General features: G+C 42.0%; 1 protein-coding gene across 2 annotated transcripts in view; it reads right to left on the bottom strand.

Moving 5' to 3' along the window:
* Positions 1 to 24,132, bottom strand: part of CAB39 (calcium binding protein 39) — a 42,267-nt gene extending 18,135 nt beyond the window's left edge. The window contains exons 1-2 of one of the 2 annotated variants that reach the window (XM_033069009.1): positions 24,049 to 24,132; positions 2,982 to 3,138 (exon numbers count right to left, since the gene is read on the bottom strand). In XM_033069009.1, coding sequence (XP_032924900.1) covers positions 2,982 to 3,095 — 114 coding nt within the window. In that variant the 5' untranslated portion in view covers positions 3,096 to 3,138; positions 24,049 to 24,132. Of the gene's footprint in view, positions 1 to 2,981; positions 3,139 to 23,334; positions 23,414 to 24,048 lie in introns of those variants that run through there. The other variant, XM_033069010.2, reaches the window with a different exon arrangement.
* Between the last annotated feature and the right edge of the window lie 919 nt (positions 24,133 to 25,051).

The following is a 25,051-nucleotide window of genomic DNA, read 5'->3' as shown; positions in this document are numbered from 1 at the left end:
ACAAAAGCACACCCCTGGATCAAACAGCAACAATAACAATATTACTGACAAACACCATATTTTAACCATGTCTAACCACTGATAAAATGAAGTCATAAAAACAAGAACAACTTTTGTATCCTCCTCCCATTTTAGTACCAGGCAGCAATTTTTGTGATTCATGTAAAGTGACTTTTTCTATTTCTGTTCCACTACTAGCCACAGAACCCACCCTGCCACTAGCATGGAATTCTTCTCCAAAAGGAGGCCAAAAAGTCACACTGCAGAAAGGATCATCATAATAAAAGAGACAATGAAAGAGAAAAAGATGCCTAAATACTGAGATATGGGCATGAAGAAAGTTTGTTCTGTTCTAATGAAGGCTACGGCTCAGACCCCCGTACAAATTCACTCCAGTCATTCCTACAGACTGGACAGGAAGAGGGCACAAATTCAGGGTGTCTGCTCAGAGCTGTGCCCTCAAAGATCTGATGACTGCTCCATAAGATATTGAAGAACTTTCTCTATCAAACCAGCAAACCACCTGAGCTAAACAGTCACAATGAGAGTCACCCTCCTGAAGTCTTAGCTTGCCAAGGAAACAAGTACTTCCTGATGAATCTCTGCATGGAGATGTGGACACTGGTAGTGTGAGTGTTCAGATTCATCAGCTCCTTCATGAATAGCAAGGATGACAGGGAACAGCAGTGCCATACCCAGGCTCATTCCCCAGGATGTCAGGATTCAGCCTTCCTCACACTTAACCTAGTTAATGTGAGCCTTTGCTCTCCTGCAAGCACAATGTGTTACCTTCTGTATGACACAGGAGACCACTCCACAGCCTTAGCATATTCTTGTCAGAGCAGCAGCCTCACATAAATGAAGTCTTTCAAAAAGATAGAGGTGTGGGACTGAAGGCCAGCAAGAAGAAATGCTACATACCAACCTTCAGCTACAGGAACACACATGTGCTACACTAGACACCTACACACAATGGGATGAGCTGGTCTGTTCCCCATTAGGGTATAAGCAGAAAGAGAAGACACAAAAGAGTAGAGATTTTTAAGACCAGGCCACATCTCCAGGAACTAATAACGAGGCTGAGATAAAGGAGGCAGTGCCAAGTCTTGAGAGAGAATCTTCAGAATGCACCTATCCCTCCTCTCTTGAAGAAAGGCTCTTCAAGAGAAAGAAGAAAAGCAGCAGCAAATGACAATCCTTCCAGCCTTCACACAAGCCTGCATAACAGAACATAACATTTTTCTCTCCAATAAGAGAGGAAAAGCATCAGAGGAAACTACTGTGGTACACTGTGAGACACCTGGAACACACCACATGGTGGCAAAGGAGTAGAAGATGATAATTATTAAAGAATACCAGAACTCAGACGGCAATTTGACTAAGACCCTTTGAAGCAGTAGTGCCAAATCTAGGTGAAGCAGTGTAGAGGAGCTGGCCACACTCTGCTTGAAACTACAGGTGAACATGGAAAGATTGTGACTAACTGCTATATGGGACTCTGGATGCCAAGAATGACACATAATAGTTAAATAATGCTGGGAGGGCCTCCAAGGAGGGTGCTCATCTTAACCTCTGCCACACAATTCACTAGGTGGGATGCAGCTGCACACAGGCAAACTTTGAGGTCAGTTCCTGTAAAGCTGTAAAATCAAGAGTGCCAGTTGAGAAGTAAATGACTGTGAGCAGGTACAGAGCCTGAAGAAGCAAGATACCCATTCAAAGGAAACTGCACCAGCACAAGAACTTCTCACATCCTACTGTGGGCTGAAGAAGAGGCAGGAAAACCAAAATATACAGTAATTTCACGAATACAAGCCGCACCAATTTGACTAAGATTTTGCTCCTAAACCGGAAATGCGGCTAATAATCAGGAGCGGCTAATATGTGAATAATTTTCTGACATTTACAACCTCAGAAGTGCCTGCCAGAGTGCCAACCCGAGCCGCTGCAAAGTCGGCATTTTGCGATTGTTACAAATCGCTACTCTGTTGCACCGCGGGTGGAGCCTGGCTGCCTGCAGGCAGCACGGGGGGCGGGGAGAGAGGAGGGAGAGGTCTTCCCTTCTCTGCCACAGCCCAGGGAAGAGACGGGGGGGGGGCCCCGTGCCGCCATTGCCACGGCTCGGGGAGGAGGGGAGGGACCCGGGCCGCCCCTGCCGCGGCCCGGGGGGGAGGAGGGGAGGGACCCGGGCCGCCGCTGCCGCAGCTCGGGGAGGCAGCGGGGGGCTCTGTCCCCGCCCACCGCCGCGGGAGTGGGGTGGGCTCCGTCCCTGCCTGCCACCACAGGGCAGCGCCGGGCCGTGGTGACCGAGCACAGTTGCCCCGCCGAGCGGCAGCGCCGGGCTGGGCTTCCTGGCCCCGTCAGCAGCCCCTAGCGGGCCGAGCCTGCACAGCCTTAGTTGAGCCAGTAAACCCCGCCCTGCCGCTGTTCTGTTACTAATTGGCAACTTTGTTGCACGCGGGTCCTCGCTACGAACGACAGAGCGGCTTATACTCGGGTGCGGCTTATTTATGGACAAAAACCGAAATATTTGCCAACACCCAGAGATGCGGATTATACTCAGTGCGGCTTGTATTCGTGAATTTACTGTATTCTCTATGCATGAAGACACAAAGTTCTTCAGCTTCAGTAAGAGACACTCTGCTCTGTAAAGATCTGCACGGACAAGCAGAGACAGAACTACTTGTGCAGTACTCAAGGCACTGTGGTGGTCACAAGCACCAGAACAATGCATAGCTGTGAGGTGCTTATTAAAAGAATGCAATGTCCCACAGCTCCAAATCATTTTAAATATGATTATCAGCTGCCAGTGGCGTAAGCAAACCAACAGGACACACACCTGTTCAAAGGTACATAAATTACCCTTTATCAGAGTATAAACCACGAAAATAATTCCTAATTGATTCAGTTTCGACAGCTGTAAATTCCCCCTTTCCCCCTCTTTCAAATACAGTTTAGCAACTGGAACATCACAACTGTACCTTTTCTGCCTTTTTATCAGAGATGTCTTGTTTTTCTAGAACTGCCATGCTCTCCTTCAGGTTTTTCACTATGTCTGCAGGAGACTTGTGGGACTTGCCAAAGGGGAATGGCATGATTGCAAACCACAAGGTCTTCCTTCTGTGGCTCCTGCTTCACCTGAAAAAGGAGGAGAAAGAAAGTACATTAAAAATAGAAACTTGAGCTCTGTGTAACAACACACACAAAAATCAAGAGAGAGTGGCAAAGGTATTCATCCATACAATCATGATACTTGACAGGTGAACTAGAGCTTGTCATGACAAACTTAAAATCTTGTATTTCTTTTTCTTTTAAAACAAAAGATACACAATCAGAAACTCACATTAAAATCATCATCTTATGCTTCAGAAGCAAATTAAAGAGTACATTAATTATATCCAAAGGCACATACTGCACACATGCCCTATATGGGCAAGAGTTACTAGGATCAATTATTCCAATTAATGCTGTCAAGCAAAATGCCTTTTCACACGAGGTGTTTGACACACAGCTCCTTGTGTCTCAGGGCTCTGCAATGACACGCTTTTACCCAGAAGCATTCCATAACGAATTTGCAAATGCAAAGCAGACCCAAAGTCTGCACCTTAGTGCAGGACCCACAAACATGGAGCAGGTGAAGCTACTGACAGCAGCCTATTCCTGTCAAAACACCTGGCATGTCCTGGCATCTTCCTATCTGAAATAATACTAAAACACAGTCTCACCCTCACACATTTTATGGGAAATAAAATTTGATATCTAGCAGGGATACATACAGCACTTGAAAACATTAAAACCAACACATGATGTGTATCATTCTTAAAAAGATAAAATGTTTTACAGGAGAGAGTTTCCTTCTCTAAAAATATCTGTCTGTTGAATCCAAAACACATTTATTCTTCTGTATATTTATATGCATTTACTTTTATGCACACACATATATATACTCTCTTCTGTGTACAAAATAGAAAAGTACTACTGGAATAAATGAGTGTACTGAAGCTTTTGTTACTAAACACATACACCCACATTTAAACAATAATAAAAGCTTCTACAAGTGAATTCCATAAAGTAATAAAGCATATTTCTACAACTCTAATCTAGACAGAAAAGAACAGGAAATCCTCCATTAAAAATGCTGACAATGCTACTTCTGCTAGACACAAAAGACAGCTGAAGCTTGCAGAGCAGAGCCTGCATTGTCATTCCAAAGAAGGGGTATTACACTGAAAGCTGGATTTCTATCTCCTTGCAGTGTCTGTGTAGCAAGTAACAAGTCAACTCTAACCAGCATATGTTAAAGTTTCTTATCTGACATGATGCACTTTGCTCCTTGATTAAAATACCAGCTCATCCACCAGGAAACTCCAAAATATTACTCCTGATCTTATTCAACAGAATTTTGATCAGGGATGAAAAATGCCAATGTAATGCTATTTTTGAGGTTTTTTTTTTAAACAAATAAGTTTGGCTGGCCCAACAGCAACAATTTAAAGGGTAAGAACAGAAGAACTCGGATCTTTAGCCAAGTAAATTTCCATAAATAGAGATTTCAGGTAAGCAGTTACAGAGATCATACCTTCACAGTTCCATGCCTGCAACTGATTTCACAAAGCATAAGGTAGGTAGTTTTTAATTAGATTGCTTCCAGATAAAAGTATCAGCAGGAAGCTTGGAACAAGACCTTCCACCAGCCATTTCCATTATTTAACAGATCACAAGGACTTTCTATTGCATTTATTTTGTGGTGTGCGTCATTATAGTAATCTCTCAGTCACAATCGGCACAAAGGGGCTCTAACACTGAAATTACAAACACAGGAGATAAAGAGACATCAAAAACTGCCCACAGGTCATTCCTTTGACAAGAGAATTTTATGCCTCAAACTTTATCTCATCTAGTGGAACAGAAACCTACCTACAGAAAAGGACCACTACTGACTAATACTTAATGAAAATACAATGGCATTTAAAACAATATTTAAGGAAAATTATGGTATTTTCACACAGGCCTTTTTTTTCCTAGAAAGAGATGGTGTGAAAATAAGCACAATTTCCCCACAACATAGATGACACACCTCAAACATCACAGCAACATTTTAAATGTTCTCTATCTCTCCCTTTGATTACTACTTCTGCCAAATTAAGATGAGCCCTGAAAAGAAATCTGGATTCTTTCATGTTTGCATATCATCACTGATAATAACAGTATTTAACAACTACTCTGCCTATTCATTCTGGAAGATGGCTTTACCCATGTAACAGAAAAGGACTGGCTCGAGAAATTGCCAGTCTTAATTCCTTGGATTATTCATTAAAACAGGAGCGAACAAAAACAGCAATATACAAAGAAAATAAATCAAACCAAAGAAAACAGCTCTGCACACTTATTTTCTGGATCAGAACTATGCTACTCCTTAAGTCTAAAAGACTACATGGACAACACAAAACCTACGGAAATACAGTATACTGATAAATAACTGTCCTCATGTGTGCCCAAGGTCTAGGTTTGCAAAACCTGATTTGCCTCTAGACATGCCCAATTTTTTCTTTACATTAACAATAATCTACACCTTTGATTTATTCCTGAAACCTTCCAGGTTCTGTGTAAATCAGATATACATACTCCAGTCATACACAAGCTTCACTCTGTATACTAGCAGAAAATAATACTACTAATAATACTATTCTGCTATATCTAGTAGAAAATAATCAATTAGTAACAGCTCAATAGCATATATTCATATCAAACATTTTCTCCCAATCCAGGTAAGTTCCTGTATGAATCTCTCACAAGCAATTTAGGAAAATCAGGAATGACTGTTAGCACCACTAAGAAGGAAATCTACATCCTTGATTAATGAAGGTGACATTTTGTTTCAAGGTACTTCTTTTATTATATAAAATGGAGCAAATACACAGTTTATGCCACTTCAAGTTTATTACTGGAAGGAATGCAATGGCACTGCTGGGAACATCATCTGGGGCCTCAAGACTGAAGATCCCACAAACCCTGAAGCAAAATTCTGTTACTGAAAAACCTGTGCCACATCCTGCCAAACAAAAAAAGCAAAAAAAAAGCTCTCAAAGCTGTACTTCATGCACGAGAACATAGACAGGCTGTTCCTTTTTCAGCCCAGCAAAACTACCCCCAGCAGCACTCTATGCACAATAGACAATGACAACATCTGTGTGGGATCGGAAAGAGCTGCCACCACCCACATCTGCAACACAAGAAAAAAAGGGAACAACATCAAATGACATTTTCTGTAAATAAGAATAGGTCTTACATCATGTCAAATGATAACTGATTCACAATACTAGCACCTGGTTGTCTTGCAAATTCAGGATAAAACACTGATTGTGGCTAAACAAAGGATCATAGGATTCCTGAAGAGTTAAACTGCAACAAGTACATGGACAGCTCTGTGCTCTGCTGGGCTGCTTTGCTTTATCTGCCCTTCTCAGAAACCTCACATTCATCCAATTGTTAAAAGAAGTCATGGACAATATTACACAAACCTCAGGCTTTCTCACGCGTGCATTTTATTTCACCTGTATTCAAGTAGGCCAAAAGTCACAAAATTTAAGGTCCTCACAGCATTGTGGTCACAGCCACAATTAGAAATCTGAAGTGATGTTATCAATCCCAATGGACCATCAAACAACAAAATGGCACATGGCCAAAACATGCAGAGACTGCAGTTCCACTGACACACTCAGGCACACTGGCACATTTGGGCTTTTGTGATAACCAGAGATAGTAGCCTCACTGTTTCACACAGTATATAACTTCCAGCTCTGTCAATGCACCAGGCATCCATGCAGTTTGCTTTATCTGTATGGCTTTGTATTTTTTAATTCACTGTATTGACCAAACAATCAATAATGTTCAATTTAAATCTAATATATTCCATATATAAGACTTTAAAGTGTCTGCTGAGCTAAAAAAGTCACAGCATTTCTCTGTAAGGACAACTCTCCTGCAGAGAAAAAAAAAAGCTACAGGAACAAATCCAGAAGCAAGATAAACAAATTTCTTTCCTTTAGCTAATTTAAATTCTCTAAAGAATAGATACACTAGCCTGAACTGTGGTCTGTCATGTTGCTGAGTTTATTTTATTTGAACGTCAGAAAATATGCTACCTCTGTAACAGAAGTGTGTCACAGTTTAAAACCTAATTACTAGTAAAAGTGGTTTTATCTGTTGTAAGGAAGTATGTTTTTGTTACTGTGAGATGCCTGCACTACTATTTTCAGAACAATATAGGTACAAGGAATAGTATAATTACACTCCTGACTGCACTAACACGTGTAGAGTTACTCCACAAACAAATGAATTTTTGGAACCAAAGTCTCATCAGCACAGACTTTTGAAGGCAAGAAGAGAAAGGGATTAAATTGAATGGAAAGCCATGCCAGCAGTATAAGCAAGTACATAAAGGCAAACTCAAGCCTTTCTACTTTAGACGTACCATGAATCTACCACAACATAAAGATTAAACATTTTTTTCTCCGCTCCTAAGTATAATCTATAAATAAAGCGTAATTTAGGTATTCACACATATTCCAGCTCCAGAAAGGAAACCATCACCTATCCCCATGCAAAATGCTACTTAACTGATATACAAAAAACCCCACATTTTGTGAAACAAGTGCAATAAACTCAATCCTTATTCTATTATGGCCCTCACCATTTAATTGCACTAATATTAAGTCCTCAGCTGCATCTTGTTGTCTTGTTTATACACATCAAGAGTTTAAGGTGACTGCTTTTGCAAGCTCCTAATGACTTAAAGAGGAAGAAAAAAATCCTCCAGCTATTTCCTGTCTGTGACTGCAAGTTTAAAAAAATCTACTCCATGTAACATCCATTTAATGTGCATGTAAGAAGAAAACTGCTGCAGATCAAACAAAACCAACACAATTTGAGTAAGGCCAAATAATTCCCAGTGAGGTTCCCCACGGCAGATGAGCCAGCCCCAGAGCTGACCACTGCTGATGGGGAGGTTCTGTTCTCCCTCTGCTCCCAGCACCACACCCCTTCCCCTGTTTTATACCAGGCCAGCTGACCTGTCCATGAGCTGAGCACTCACCAAGTTACCAGAAAACTACCACAGAAAAGGAAAATAAACAATGAGTAGTGTAGGGAATGTAGAGAAAACATCCCTTTGAGGAGCAAGCAGCTGTCAGTCAGCCCCTGATCTCTCCAGAAGAGCACTTCATGGTAAGGCTGGAGCTGAACCAACAGCAGGGCTGGAGGGGCAAGGTCACTTTCCATTAGTTATTTTGAGAAGCCTGGTATTTGTCTCAGTGCCCAGTGTACTCACTTAACAGACCAAAATGGCAGAAGACAAAGCCAACAAAAATGAGAGACAAGAAATAAAAATTCTGAAAGGTTCTTAAGACAAACCAGTACAAGGCACCCTAAGCTGCGAGCCAGCCCCAGCCCAAGGATGGGAGGAGCAGAGAGCTGGGGCACTCAGGAGGGAAGGGCACAGCAGCTTCTCCTCCTCCTCCAGGTAGAGGGAAGCTGCCAACTTCTATCCTGAAATCATATCATGTGTCAATTACCTTCCACAGTGCTAAGAACACATAGGAGAATGGCTTAAGCAAATACACTTGAATAAACTAATGAGTCTACAAAGGCAAAATACCAAGTTTCTAAGTAAACAGTCGGGGCTGCACTGCAGGTGGGTTTTTAATTGACAATTTATCACCTTATTACTGACACAACATGATGCGTCTTGCTAAAAAGGGACACGCTGATATTAAAAAAACAGAATATACAGCAAGCTCATGTTTGTCTTGATAGTCCTGATTTCCCTCAGAATTCGCTCTTTCGCTGCATGCTTTTTGGATTAGCAGGGACCATTAAGCCAGTATTGAAAACAGTAACATAAATCAGTTTTCTTCAGGTGCAATTGGTACAAGCGGCTGTTAGCTCAGCTAGAATTCACCACTGCAAAGTGGTTCTGGTTGGAATGATAAACCCAGAAAGAGATCAAGAAATTATGCATTTTTAAAGGCACTGTCTTACACTCAGACATGCCCAGCATCCCAAAGGAAGACTGACAGCCTTGCCTGTGATCCAAGAACCATTTTTTATGCAAGCTACCATGCTCCTTGGGAAAAAAAATTGAGTACTTCAAAGCCAGAAGCATCGCCTCATTAGCTATTCAACCCCCTTGTACAAGATTATGAAATGTCACCAGTTATCAGAGTATTTAGGCAGACAAAGTTCCTGCCTGCACTTCCTGTGTGTGGTTTGCCCCAGACAGGTGTAGAAGAAGTAGCATGGCAGGACAGCAGCCAGGTGCCACTGGGAAGCATCTGGAATATTGCTGCCAGCTCATCACTGCAAATTCCTGCCTACAGCACATCTTCCTGAAAGGCCTTACCATTTCTGATTGCACAAGTGTAGTGACCAAGGGCAGCAGCCATTATTTCCTTCAGTGTCTTATTTCAATTGAATACTCACATTCCTCATTAAAACGTTCTTGCACATTTTTCATGTGCTGTGTTCTACTGCATCTTTCAGTATCCTCATTCTGGATATGTGGTTTCTCACTAGATTAAAAGATCTTCCAGAGCTTCAGTATTGTACCAAAACAGTGCTTTACTTTTTTTTGATGTGTTAAACGAATTGAAACACAACAGCCTCTCATCCAAAATACGTGCCTAAGTAGCACAGCTTATTAACACAAGCTCACCTGCAAAACTTCCCTGTCACAAAGGAAATGAGACTGATAAAGAGCAGGAGCCACACCACAATGTGTTTAAGGGCTCCAGCATGAACTGCTCAGTGCAACCATGTCCTTGTAAATGGTAATTACTGGCAAAAATTAAGGGTATAGTCCAGGTCAAAGGCATTTTTGCTATCCTCTAAATACTTCCATGCACCTTTTCAGTATTTCTTTCAACATAACTTTAAAATGTGGATAAAAGAATTACACCAACGATCTGTTTGGATCTGTTGTGATAATTTTGTGAGGAATATAATTCATACCTACAAGTTTTCTTGAAGGACAGGCATGTTCATCTCACACTTGGCATGTCCCACCCAGCACAGAACACTAGCATCTTTCTTAAAATTCACTATTAACTTGTATTACCAAGTCTGCAGCACACAAAAGCTTTAATGTGATTCAAAAGCAGTTTCACAACTCTGTATCACAGAATTATTTGTAGTGTGACCCACTTAAAGACTAAAATGCAAAAGAAATCTCCTCTTTTAAAATAACAACTTAATTTAAGGAAAAACTAAAATCATGAAGGAAAAAATTTAAAAATTCCCACCTGTAACACAGAAGAACAGTGAAGTGAACAAAAAAAAAAAAATTCAATGGATTCAGAAAAAAAAAGGTTAAAATTGGAAAATAAATTTCTAAAATTAAAAAAAAAATTTTAAAAAAAGTGACATAGCTTCTTACTTTCTGAAATTTTCCAAGCAATTAAAACCATGGCAGTTAATAGCCCTCCTTGTTTCTTTAGCACCAAATGCCATCTGATTCCTTTCATTAAGCAGGCTTCTCTCTTGCCATTCAATTAATTTACTGATCCTTCCGCCTCTTCAAGGGCCTCCTTCTCCAGCACCACGCTGGACAAAGAGAAAGGCAGCTACTGCCACTGGGCTCCACTGGCTCACTGCAGCCCCCTAAAACTACATGTCTGTGATTTGTACATTGTTATGGAAATTGCAGTTTAACACACAGCTACATAAACATTAAGTAGAAACTGATTTTAAATACCACTGCTGCTTTTAAGGGGTTTCAGAGATCCAGCATGAGTAGAAAAGCTTGTTAATACTAAAGCTTAGAATGTGAGATCCCAGCCTGTCTCCATAAGGAAATTTTATGACTCAGCTTCTTTCCCTGGTGTGCTGTTTAGTGTTACCCCACCCATCCATTTCCTCACAAACCTTACTGCTATATTGCAATACGGTATAGAGACAGGCATGCGAATGCCTCACCCATTTCTCAGGAAGTATATTTAAAAATTATTAAAAACAATAATGATCCTACATTTTATCACAAAAAACAACTACAGTCCCTAGCACACTGTGCACAAAAAACAAAAAAACATATCTGAAGCTTCAAGAAAAGTTGCCAGACAATATGCCCACTTCTGCCCAGGCAGAAGCTGAAACAATTTTCCCAACCTGGTATTACAGTCAACCCCTGTTGGCTCAGTTGCCTGTACTGCATCATCACAAATCTCAGAATATTTGTTACATGACAAAAAATGCTGCAATTCTGTACGTGCCATTCTACCCACCCTTGGAAGCAAAAATGCAAAGCAAGAGTCTCCTTCGTAAATATTTTTAGTCCTTTGCACATATTATTCCCATTCCTTTCCAGAGCTTCTCTTTGTACCAGATTTTCCGATATACATCTCAGGGTCAATTTTGAGAGTGAAGTAGTGGCAAAAGTGGAGGCAGAATTTTAATTTCCAATTTATTTCACATTATGAAATATGGCCTGGAGTTCACACGTTGCAGTAACCCAAATCAGGTGTGTGCGTGTGAGAAACCACACAGGTGAAGGATAGGAAACCCCACCAGCACCACAACATCAGCACTGAGTCTGAACCAGAGAGCTGGTGCAGTGGGCAGGGGAAAACACCACTTTGAACACGAGCAGGTTACATGAGGAAGGATGAGAATCCCAAGTACCAGCATGATGGAAGTGCATGTGCACTTTTGGGGCATTTTGTTTTAAACAGAAGTTGAGAACAATGAAACTGCAAGAATGGGTCTGAGACTGCTCCAGCCACAATCCTCTAAGGCACAATTTCCTTTAGAGAATATTCTCTCAAACAAAAACCTACACCCAGTAGAGTCATTCTCTAGTAGCACAAATAACAAAGCCCGGGGGAAAAAAATTTAAAAACCAAACCAAAATTAATAAAGTATTTATCCAAGTACAATTTCAATAAGAAGTGTATCACTTTTAAAACTAACTTTAAAAAAATTCAACAATATTTTTCCCATGGTTTCCTTACTTTCTTTGGAGACCATATTCTGTGGCCTGCTATAAACTTCTAATGCTCAACCTAAGTTTATCAAAATTCAACATAACATAGCTCTTCATCTAATTTACCTTAAGATCAACAAATTTTTAACAAACATAACCTACAAAAGAATAATATCACTTAAAGAACAACAATATTAAAGCATTAAGATTATGAGCAGTAAACAGTGACCCTGACATACCTCAGGAATGTCCTAAAACCACTGACTTAGGAACTGGGGAGACACTCCAAGGAGTACCCTCTTCCCATAGTGATTGCTACTGGTCCCTGCCATAGGCAGCATGGAGTGAACTCCATCCATCTCTGCTTTGCCACATTATATGTGCGAAGGCTTCTCTTCCAAAATAATCCATTTGGGAGCTCACAATTAAAGGCTCTTTATGTTAGACCACTGTGGAGCTCACCTCAGTTCCACAAGCTGTACAAACCAGCTGGGATGACAGGCAATCAAGCATAGTTTAACTACTTGGGTTGCCTTTCGTGCATCAGCTAGGCAGAAGTAGGGCTGAAACTGAAACCCAACGAGCTGCACTGCAAAGAGCTGGCCACGTTCTGCAGAGGTGGCCGAAACCACAGCTCACTCCTCAATTCTGCCACTGTCACCCCAACTGTGAGATCCCAGCAGTGTGACACAAAGATTAAAATGCAAATCCCTGGGAGATCAATTCTCACGAATCCAAGCATATTCTGGCTACATGAAACCAAGACAATTTGGTGCATGATCCACTGATCCACACCTCCTCCACAAAAGGTAGTTCCTGACAAATAACCTATGGGAGTTATGTACTGAGTCACAGAGAAAGCAGGACAGGGCAATCAAACGACTGAGAATCATGACACCACCATTACTGGGAATCTTTTCCCTCTAGTTCATTACTTCCTCATTCTGTAAAGGAAAAGAGTTGTTCAGGGCTTTTCCCCTTAAATTAACTCTTACCTAGAACTAAGGGCTGAAGCAGAGGCAGTATCTGTGCTGATCCACACATCATTATCTATCTGACAAATTTGCTTTCTGTCACACTTTTTTTTTTTTTGCCATGGTCCCTGGCACTTAAAAGACAGTTTTGATGACAATACAAAGGGTTTACTGACACAGCTCTGCTAGCAAATCCTACCTAGTGCAGATACAGCTTAGATTAGTAAAAACCACAACCACTCACCATGATAACAACTGTGCTAGGGCTTTACTGGTTAAGTACTTTTATAAAGAGTGCTCTTTCCTTCATACTGCCAGCCAGCATCAGCACACTATCAATCAAGTGTCCAATTTCCCCAAGTTAGAATGTGGAGATGCTTTTTCAGTACAGAACTCTCACACAGCTCATCCTCAGACAAAACTCCTGCTTCCTCTCAGGTATGCTGTATCAAGGACAATGTGGCAAAGAGGAACACATCACAAAGAACAGCAAAATCAGAGGCTAGCCAGGAGAAATTTTCTCTCTGATTACTCAAGACCAAGAATTAATTTCACAGGCATCACTGGAAAGACAAAAGAAGAAAAAAAAATCAATACATTACAGGCCACAACACATCTGTGATATTCAGGTGCACATCTATCTCACTTCTACCAAGAATAAACTCATGAGAAGCAACTGGCTAAAATCCAGCCTGATATCCAAGGATCAGGAGAGAGACAACACTATTATCCCCCACAAGGAGGGGTGTTCCTCAGGGGTCACAAGTGGCCTGGCACTGTTCAGATGTGTGAGATTGAGCACACCCTCAGCAAGGGCTGCTGAGTACATCAGACTGTGGGGTGCACCCAGCCCGCTGCAGGGCTGGATGCCATCCACAGGGTCTGCACAAGAGTGACACGTGGGCCTGCACAAACCTTTTGAAGCTCAACAAGCACAGAAACTGCAAGGCCCTGCCTGTGGGACAGGGCAATCCCAAGCACAGACACAGCCCGAGCAGAAGGACTCGGGGGTGATTGGGAGAAGCTCAACATGGCATGGCAATGTGCACTGCAACCCAGAAAACAACCCAAGTCCTGGCCTGCATCATGAGCAGCAGGCAAGGGAAGGGATTGTGCCCCTCCACTCCATCGTGGTGAGACCCCACCCACAGTGCTGCCCCAGCTCTGCACCCAGCAGAGCAGGAACATGGAGCTGCTGAAGCCAGGGCAGAGGAGGCCGTAAAGGTGGGCAGAGGAGGCCGTAAAGGTGGGCAGAGGGCTGGAGCACCTCTGCAGTGGAGACAGGATGAGAGAGCTGGGATTGATCAGTCTGGAAAAGAGAAGGCTCTGGGGAGACCTTAAAGTACCTTCCAGTCCCCAAAGGGGCTACAAGAGAGCGGCACAAGGGCTTCTGATAAGGGGGAATGGCTTCAAACTGAGAGCAGTCAGGGTTGGATTAGATATTAGGAATTAATTCTCCCTTGTGAGGATGGAGAGGCCCTGGCACAGAGTACCCAGGGAAGCTGTGGATTCCCCATCCCTGGAAGTGTCCAAGGCCAGGCTGGATGGGGGTCTGAGCAACCATGGCAGGGGCACTGGAGCTGGACAGTCTTGAAGGTCTTTTTCCAATCCCAACCATTCAATGATTCTATGATAAAATTATCTCCCTTTAAAACTAAGTAACAAACCATTACTGAATAAGCAACCAGATTTTGTGCCAAGATAATAAACAAGCAAGCAAAAAAACTAGACCTTAAAGGATAATTCACTTTGTTCTCCCAAGAAAAGAACTAGTGATTGCAATACAGAAATTTCACATAAATAACTTCAATATCACTATATGCCTTAAGCAGCTGTAGAAAAGTGTGATTCCCCTGAATCACCTCTCATTCTTCTGCCAGTTTAACAGTTTAGTTCTAAATCTTCAAAGTCATGAATGGAACTCAGTTTCTGATACATAAACCATACCACATCTCAACTGCCAAGATAGGTGTGCTCCTTTGGGGCAACACAGAACATAGAAAGGTATGAAAGAGGTGATGCATCCAGGATTAAGAGAACTGTCCAAGTCACCTTCAGGAGAGACGAGGTAAAAGTCATAACATTTAATACCATGCCATTGCATTTTACTTTCATAGATTTTGGGGCAGAGGGAGAAGAGTTCATGAATCCATGTTATGAAATGCTCTGCAGCAAAGGAATCAAAAACGGGGAATGATCTAGATTGCTCCCAAAATGTGCTCAAGCTCTTGCCATGGCAACCTAATTAAGAGTCCTTCTGATGATTCACAAGACACCAGCCCAAAGATCTATGTTATAGCAAGATACGTCAGCACACACACTCTGAAAAACCCAGGTCAAAATCCTTCTCCCTCCCGACACCACCTGAGAGTTTCAGTTACTCGAAGTTATTGTATGTTAATGAAAACAGAAGATTAACAATGTGTCAGATGTCTGTGCTGATACATGCTACTTTTCATGTCTTTCTCTTTCTGTGGACACTTGACTTCTTTCCAGGCAGACCACATTAGGCTAAGCAAACTTCTCTGCTTCCATGAGAGCAACAAATAAAAGAAAGTAAACACCTTGGAATAGACACGTTGAAAGTCTTCATAAAAAGTTTAACACCTAAATTTATTCCAGCCGAAACTCAGGAGATAGTACCTTACAGCTCCTGCTTGCTGTTGATCAAAATTTTTTAAAAGCACATTAGCATTTAACGAAAAAGGAGGCTGGAAGGAACTCCACAGCATAAAGTCACCCTTCCAAAAGAAAGGTTTCCCAACTGATCTGACTTCAAAGCAACTCGCAATAGCGGTTGTGGCTGTGACTCTCCAAGGAAGAAGAGCCCTGAGGGCTCACAAATGTAACAAATGTCCCATGCAGCAGTCAGCACCTCCCCTGAAACACACGGACAGGGCCCCGAATGAAACACTGGCTGAGAGCTACCTGGCTACAGACAGCAGGTGAAAAAACAGGTTGGGAACAAGAAGTGACTAATATCAGGTCAACTAACATGGTGGGAAACACTTCTGAGGGGGAGTTCCCTTAATTAATCTGCTAAGAAGAGCTGGACTGGAAAAGGGAACTATCAAATTGTTTCACAATACTAAAATAAGAACTCCCAATTTTCCTCTAATGCAATTACTGTGCAATGATACCAAAAGAAACTTGAACACTACAAACGAAGTTTCCATCTCTAGAAGATTACCCAAGGAATGATCTCACATCATATCTGAAAATGACCAAAAAAAACGTTCAGCAGGACAGTAGTTCTTACAAAGGGGTGACACCAAGCTCAGGTACAACTTAAATTTTAGCTGATACGTACCCTCCTAACACTTTGCATTTTCACTTATTTCAGCTATGTCAGTATCCTGCCAGTACCCTTAGGGCTATTTGGAAAAACAAAACAAAACCCCCACAACCCTTGAAATTATTAATTGGTGCACCAGGTTACAATAACTTTATTTAATTAGGGATTACAAAAATATTTCAATAGGAGTTTACAACAGTACATCATCACCTTCTGTATCACTAAGAGGTTTCAATCAAACAAGAGCTCTTAAATGATGAAACAGTCAAGAAATCAAAATTCCCTCCCCTGCCCTGCTGCCCTCACTGCTTGTGATGCAGCCCATAAACTGTAATGTAGCCTTTACATTCATTACAAAATAAAAGGCATGCAGTGACAATTCTGGAATCTGACCAACCATCCATTAGAAACAGAAGTAAATACGGGGATTTCACAGAGTTCAGATGCATTCAAATCTATTATTATTCGCTACTAAATCAAACAAAATGTAAATAAACAACATGAGACACTGTAATACATGGATTTTCAAGCTATCCCTTTTAGCTACTAAAAATACAGATTTTAATTTTCCCTTCACAGTCATTTTGAAATTAGTTTAGTTTGGTTATCCAATTTAGGGACTTGCTCAAAATCTGGATTTTCTGAGTTTTTGTATAAATCTTAGAGGCATCAAGCCACAACACTGAAAGTTAAAGTACCATAATGAATACAAGAGACAAGGTGTAGAAACTTCTGTTGTGCTTACCAACATTTCTCAATGCTTGCTAGTAATTCTGAAAGTTTAAAACAGCCAATTTTGAGAGAAAAGCTTCTGCATTTCTGGCCAACAATCGTTCTCCTTGTTCACTAAAGAGCTCAAGAACAGCTACTTCTGAAACATAGATTTGACATCTCTTCCTAGATTTGATAGTGTTAAGTCCTGCATCAACATGAGGAGTAACTGTCAGTGCTAAAGGGAGAGCAGAACTACTCAGACTCCACTCCAACAACTCTGAGACCCTACCCAGTACAATTCCTAAGGGAAGCAAGGAGCCTTGCCCCCAAGCAAAAGCTAATCTTTGTTGGATGCAAACTATAAATCCAGCCCCATATGGTTGTTAATGTTTTTATATTTTTACATATCCACACACACATGTCAGTTCCCAAGCAAGAAGGAAAACTCACTAAACAGAGTTTATTTCTCTGAGAGAAAAAGATTGTATATACAGGCAGGAAGTAATAACTACATTCACAAATTAAGAAGCTGGGGAGTTGAAGGTTGTTTGGTTTTTCCAGGTTTAAAGAATGAAGAAAATTGACATGCAATTCTCTCATGGAATTTAAAACTTAAATACATTTGCAAGCTTGTCAGTAGGCACAAATGCCCTGAAGTTTTTGTGACTTTTTGGGAAAATATTCCATAGCCCTGTAATGAAGAGGCTCTTTTGGACCTAATGAGGTTAAACCCGTCACCCTAACACGCGAGTTAAGGATAACACCAGTCAGAGAGCACAGCTATGCCAGGACTCTGCCCAAAATGCCGTGAATGGATGCAGTTCCTCATAGAAAAACTGTTTACTCCAACTCCACCCTATTACAGAGTTAGTAGAGTCTGGATATTGCTCAATGTCAATTACAGACATAAAACGGAACTATATTAGTCAATTCTGATGAGTCAATCTACTGCTTTTCTTAGAGATTACAAATCTAAATAATCACCTCCAGAACAGCGCTTGTTTAGCCAACACAGACTATTTTCAAGAAGCTGTCTTTGCTGTCAATCATTACCTCTGTAATTCATGGAAAAAAACTATTTGCCCTGGTGACTGGAGTTTGTGTTTGCTTTCAGTCATGTTTTAAGATAAGCTGAACTTCTCAGGTTCATATTTGAACCCTCAAATCCAACAGCCAACACTTCCTTTAAGGTTTTACAATTATCTTGATTATTTTAGTTTTCCTCAGTTGTACTTTCTTAAGAGAAGTCTTCACTCATTCAACTGAAACTATACTAGATGACAAAAAGGAAAATTTCCATAGGAACTTTTCCTTTTTTAAAAATGCAAAGCAGGCAACAAGGCAGAGGGCAGCAAAACCAGGTCTCTTGGACAAGACTCAGGCAACAGATTTTGATCCCAAATCTTCCTTTCTTATTTGGCAACACATAACCCAGGTGCTTATAACATGGTCACAGCTTGAATGTTCATCCTCTTCTGGAAGTGCAACAACAACCAGTATCACAGCACCAGTTCAGGTGCCTAAAGGACAAACATCACCATGAATGCACTGAAACAGCACAGCTGGTCTCCAACTGCCCTTTCAGAAAATCACAAACCTCTAGGGCAGGTGCCTTGGAGTATCTAAAATAAAACTAGATATCTGTGTTTAGGCAACTGAATTTCACATCACAAATGGGTGTCACTGGAAAAGTTTAGGGAGTGTTCGTAAGTGCTCCACCAGACAACAGGTAGAACAAACATCACACACTGGAAGAGAGGAAGAAATTCTCTGTGCTTAAGCATCATTCCCTGAAAAAGGGGGGAGAAGCACCGTGCTGCTGAAGAACACTGTGAAATGTACTGTCATGAGTATCTGTGAACCTACAAGGACCTGGATCCTCCTATCTTCTTTCACAGTAAAGTGAAAGACCAAATACATTGTAACTAAACAAGTACATTCAAAGGATGCTTTGTGCACCAGCTGAAAAGCCTGGAAACAATCACATAAGGTTTTTGTACCAAACCGGTGTAAATGAAGCAAAGGTTCTGGGTATTTGCTAATTTTTGAGAGATTAACTTTTCTTTCTCAACATTTGTCTTATACAGTACCAAGCACATACAAAGTCTTTATCAAGAACCGTGCCTCAAGTGACCTCCTCCAAGGCATCTCTTTAAATTCTCCTGAGAAGTTTCTCCATCACTACCAAACTCCAGTCAGAAGAAACCTAGGACTTGAATAGCAGGCGTGACAGGTTACTGAGCCATGCATTCATAAACTGTGTGGGAGAGACTTCTCAGGCATCCCTGTGTTACACTCAGTGCATGTCTGCATCACTAAGGTCTCTCTACAATAAAACCCCAGACATTTTCTTTGCTAAAATTTTGTGTGTCTGTGAACAGATTTTATTTTTGCTTATTCTTTGTCTATACATGATATTCAATAAAGTTAATGTTATGTGGTGGCTAATTTGGTGGTTCATTTTATAAATTATTGCAGTACATCAAAAAAAAAAAAGGTAATCTTCTGACATCTATCAAAAGGAGTATCATCTGCTAGAGAAGTAACTTCACATGTAACAGTTAAAAGTAAACTATAATGACAAAAACAACTTTTGCCTCATTTCTACAAGTGTGGCAAAACCTCCTGAAATTGCTTACCCAGGGGAAGAGCTCAGAGCCTCCACTGCAGCAGGATGCTCTGGATGGGTGTGATCAGCACACACATCTACCACTCCATGAGTGACACAGGGTGTCACTCATAACTCGCTGTCTACAGACTTTTTCTCAAAGCAAGCTGCTCAGCAGATGAGCTGAGAAGCTGCTGCAACGCTGAATGAATATTTAGAAAAATATATCCATCCATGAGGAGCTTCCCAGGTGCACCTGGCCAGGAAAGTAAAAAGAAAATGACAGAGAAAGTTGCACAGTCAAAGCAACGCTGGCTGCAAGAGCTGGCTGGGGTGTCAGAGGGACCTTCTAGGACTCTGTGCAGCTGCCTTTCCTCCCAAATCTATGCAGTGCCATGCTTTACTCAGAAATCAGTAAATAAAACAATGAAAACTTTTCAGAAAGGTGTTTCTTCAAATGTTAAGCTGGTTGTCTGGGCAGCTCTAGCAGCCAGAAAAAGATCACACATTCCACATTTCTGGAAATGCTTCTCCATTTTTTCATTTTATGTTTTAACACAGATAAACTTCAAAGGAGATAAGGCATTTCACGCATGAGTGACTGAACATAACTACTTGTTCTCACAGTCACATACATTCAACTCCCTGAAAAGTTGACAAATTAATTCTATTTAATTTATAGCCAAGTTCTGTCTTATCTATTTTTAAGTCTCATGTTTCAAATCTTGCAGGGTTTGCAATTAAAACAATGTTACATTCTCTTAGTAAGAAAAAACCATTTGTTATCAAAAAATACTGACTAAAAAAAATACACTACAGGGCAAGGATCAAAAGCAGCACAGAGTAATTTTTCACTGATGCAGCCATTTCCCACACTTGGTAGTATACCTGAATTTTTTTAAAATATCCAATGTTTTAAACATCTACGTAGTAACTCATAAATATCTTCATCCAAAAATGTCTGTGAACTTAGAAAAGCATCTTACACTAATACTAGAGTTCTCTACTAATTATAACTCGTCAGTTTTTTAACTGTCTTGCTATATTTAACTTTTTGGTGATGAATTCTCTGAGTGTTTGAAGGGGAGGGAAGGATTACAGAGGAAATGGACCTTTAGAAAGGAACTTGGAATTTAACAACAAGGAGCAGAATTTCAATAAACAGAAAGATCCCCCAGAATTTTATGCCTTTGTGGACAGGCTCAATATTTGCTTCCTTTTAGCAAATTGGAAGTCAACAGTCAGGAACTTTTTGTAGTGTCTTTTGATTATATCAAACATAGCTAGAATACTCAGACCAACGTAGTTAGAAAGCAAATTGCAGTTGTTTATTTAAACTAAGCCATTTACTTCCTAAATTAACACTGTCTGAAAAAAAAGAGGCCACGAAGGCTGTTGAGGAACAACCACAGTTATTCCTGTAAACACACAGAATTTTGGCTGCTTCCAGTTTGGATCAATCCTGAATTCAAAGCTTTATAAGGAGTATTTAAATAGGGGCAAATGAATGTGTTATTTTATTACAAGGTGCAATAAGGAAAGCACATAAATCTGCTCAGGCTAAAGAAAGCCCAAACTCACATGACACCAGCGTAAGCCTTAGGTGCTCCACGATCATGCATTTAACAGCCCAGCTCAAGTCCTTTAAAATAATTCAAGACAGCCTCATCTGCTAATTTAACCTTTGTGTTTGCACTTGGGGGGTGGGGAGGGATCTCAGCATAAAGTTTCACCTTCTCACTGCAGATATTCAGCTTCCTTTTGGCTCACACCTCTGCACCTCGTGGTGCCAGAAGCATGGTATCGAGAAAAAACATGGGCAAAGAGAATTAAACACAACATTTCAACTGTACAATGCAGAAATGATAACATTTGAAAAATATTCGACTCACATTTTTGCTTCACACATTATTTACATAAATAGCTGCAGGCTATTGTGGAACTATTAATTTTGAAGGAGCAGATGAGTCAAATCTTATTTTTGATAGGTAACTGGAAGATGCCTCCAATTAGACAAAGATAATCATACTTTAATAGCTGCTCTCGTAATTAAACCATATTACACAGTGTCACAAGTACAGAAAAGCAGGGCCAGAAGGGAATTCAAAAGGCCACCAGGCTTCTTCCTGTCCCCTGCTTCAAAGCAGCACCAGCTATTACAGCACCTCTCTGAAACGCCACCAAAAAAATCATTATTGCAGCAAGTGTCTAAAGCCCCTAAAGCATGCACAGAGATTATCAGCTTTCCGAAATATTTTACACAAAAAATTAGGCTGCAAACTATTCATGTACAAAAATCTGCAAAAACTGAACAAAGAAATTATTCAGAAGGGAAAACACTGGTCAGTAATTCTCATATTCATCAAAATGCCATAAAAAACCTTAGGAAGTGCAGCACACACAGGGCAACAGTTGAGTCTCATTCAACCACCAGCCATTAATTAATAAGAGCTACACGATAGAATGCAAAATAGATACCATTCCCTCCTGAATAAACCAATCAAGGAATTCCAAGAGGTGCAGTTTTAATATTATCACACCCCACTGGGAATATACATTTGTCTGGGCTTGATAATACCCAAAGAGCGTAATTATCTCTCAGAGACATACTGTCACAAAGCATTACTCAACTGCTGTTTTTATTTGGTCTCCTTTTATTTGTAAATACATATATTTTTACAAATATAAATTCTGTTTTATACAACTGTGCACTCAATACATACAGAACACATCAAAATTTCAGAACTGTGTCAACATAAAGAGAATGTTATTAAACTTAAGCAAAAAAAATCAATGCTGTCAGCATTCAGAACAATCCAGCAGCATGCTAGTGCATATGTACAAACCCACATCTATTCTCCTCAGTCCCAGCACCAGACATGACCTCCTCCTGTCCCAAGATACTTCTGTCTGACCAAGAGAAGCCCCAACAACAGGTGTATTACTCTACAAATGAGATCCACATTAAATACAAATAAATTTAAGCCAAGTGCATCCTAGCTGGCTGACCCAGTAGTTTCTCACACCACAGGAAAACCATAAAGCTAACTGTGAAATACAATATTCTCACAACAGCCAGTCCACGGCAGGCAGAAACCTATCAAGACACCATCATGCCACTTACAGATCACATTAGCTGCCAATTTCTACAGGACAACTGAAAACAAAAAAATCAAATTACTCATGAGCCCAGAGCAGGCACCATGCTTATTCTACTTCACAAAATATTTCATGGACTTTTTTTTCCTTCTGTAGTTAAAGGCATGTGCCACATCAACAGGTATTAGGTAAGAGCTATTAATTAAAGGTACACTGTGTTTTAAATCTGTTATTTAAAAGCTTCTATACCAAGGTGCAAGCTCAGGATGTTAAATTTCCTCTGACTACATGAATTCTAGGTTTTTAAAATGAAGACACACTTCCTGATGAACCACAGTGCTAAGGATCTTGAATTAGGAGTTTCTAACAGGCAAGTTTAAAAAAAACCACGTGCAGGCAAAACCCTACAACATTTTGATGTTAATCAAATTTCATTTCTGATCTGCACTGAAACTGTCCTTCCACGCATTGTTATTTGCTTCACTGAAACTGAAGAGCCTAGGTCATGTAATTTAATCTTTGACTCATCATGCAAATTAAATCACACCATTCCCACAAGACAGCATATAGGTTTTAAATAAATCCTGGGCACCTACGTGATCCCTCACCAGAAATTTAAATTCAAAAGATTTAAAAAACACCCAAACCAGATACATCCTAGTTTCAGTACCGGTAGCGTTCCACGGATTTGGAGGCGAAAAAACGATGACAAAACTTTTCTTATGCTACAGAACGGGGAGATCACGCTGCGTTAGCTGTCTGTGGGGCAGTCTGCAAAGAAAAGAAGCTCTCGCAGCCTCTCGCGGAGGCCTATCGGGGCTACCAACAGGAACAACAATTGTAGGAAGAGGCCTCGGAGCCGGACCCCGAGAGGCCGCGTAAGGCAGTGCCGGCCCCGCACCTCCGGCCACTCGGTGCGGCCAAGGCCGTAACAAAGAGCGGTGGTCGCGGGCAGCGCCCCCGGCCCGGCGCTGCCGTGTGAGGGGACAGGCGCTGTCCCCCCGCCCTCCTGGGGAGCGGCCCGGGCGCTGCAGTTCGCTCCGAGCCGAGCCGTGCGCGGCTTTACGTTGATCGTTCCCCAGGTTCGACGCCTGAGGAGCTCGGGGACCGGGGCGCTGCCGCACGGGAAGCACAGCCCCGGCCGTGCCCTTCCCCTCAGGTTGCCCGGCTGTGCCCCCGGACCAGCGGCTGCGATCCCCGGACCTGCCCTCTGCCCAGGCCGGCGGCACTCGGCCGGTCCCTCCCAGCGCCGAGGGAGAAACGGGCCCGGAGCGCGGCAGGCACCGGCCGGGCCGCGCTACCCGCGGCCCGCAGAGCACGGCCCAGCCCCGCGCCGGACAATGCCTACAGCTCTCGCCCCCCACGGCCCTGGCCGTCCCAGTACCTGTGGGTCCGGCGGGCCCTGCCCGCCCGCTGGCGGCTCTCGGCTCCGGCGCTGCGGCTGCGGCAGAGGCGGCGCGGCCCCGGCTCGCCCGGCCCGTCCCCCCCGCCCCGCGCTCACGGCGTCGCACCGGCCCGGCCCTCCCGCCCGCGCTTCCGCCCGCGCCACCGCGCCACAGCGCCCCCTGCCGCCTGGGAGGACCCGCGGCGCTGCCGAGCCTTCCGCACGTTTTCGTTATTTCCTCGTTTTATTGTTCACGGTGCTTTTTATCGTTATTGGGGTCATGGAGTCACCAGGGTTGGAAGAGGCCTTTCAGATCATCCGGTGCAGCCATCTGTCACTGCGCCCCTAAGCAACTAAACCGCATCACCCAGCCCCAGGTCTAGGTGCCTGTTGACCACCTCCAGGGTGGGGACTCCACCACCTCCCTGGCAGCCTGTTCTGATGCCTGACCTCCCTGACATAGAAAAATATGTTTCTAATATTTAATTTGATTCTTCCGCCTCAGCTTAAAGCCATTTCCTCTGCTCCTCTCACTGCAGAGCGGGCAGAAGAGACTGGCCCCATCCCTACTACAGCTCCTGCCAGGGAGTTGTACAGAGCACGGAGGTCCCTTCTGAGCTCCTGGAGACTAAACAACCCCGGCTCCCTCAGCCACTCCTCATAAGACAAGTTTTCTAAATCTCTCACAAGTCTTGGTGCCGTTTGTTGGACACACTCCAGCACTTCAATGTCCTTTTTTAAGTGAGGGCCCCAAACCTGCATTCAGATCTCAAGGTGCAACCTCTTCCTTTATTCTTATTCTAATAAACAGCAGTTTTTGTAATTACTATTTAAATTATTTAAATTTTTAATTATTTACTATTTAAATTTTATTTATTGGTATTTATACATTCATTGTTTGTACTTACTGTTCTTTTCACCCCCCTCTGCCCTTCTGTAGACCCTTTACACCCTCTGTAGTGTCACAAAACTTCCATGCTGGAACCCTCAGGGCTTCAGTGTG

The sequence above is a fragment of the Catharus ustulatus genome, chromosome 10, assembly GCF_009819885.2.
Source record: "Catharus ustulatus isolate bCatUst1 chromosome 10, bCatUst1.pri.v2, whole genome shotgun sequence".
In the NCBI taxonomy this organism is placed as follows: Eukaryota; Metazoa; Chordata; class Aves; order Passeriformes; family Turdidae; genus Catharus; species Catharus ustulatus.
This window is presented reverse-complemented; position numbering and strand designations above follow the sequence as displayed.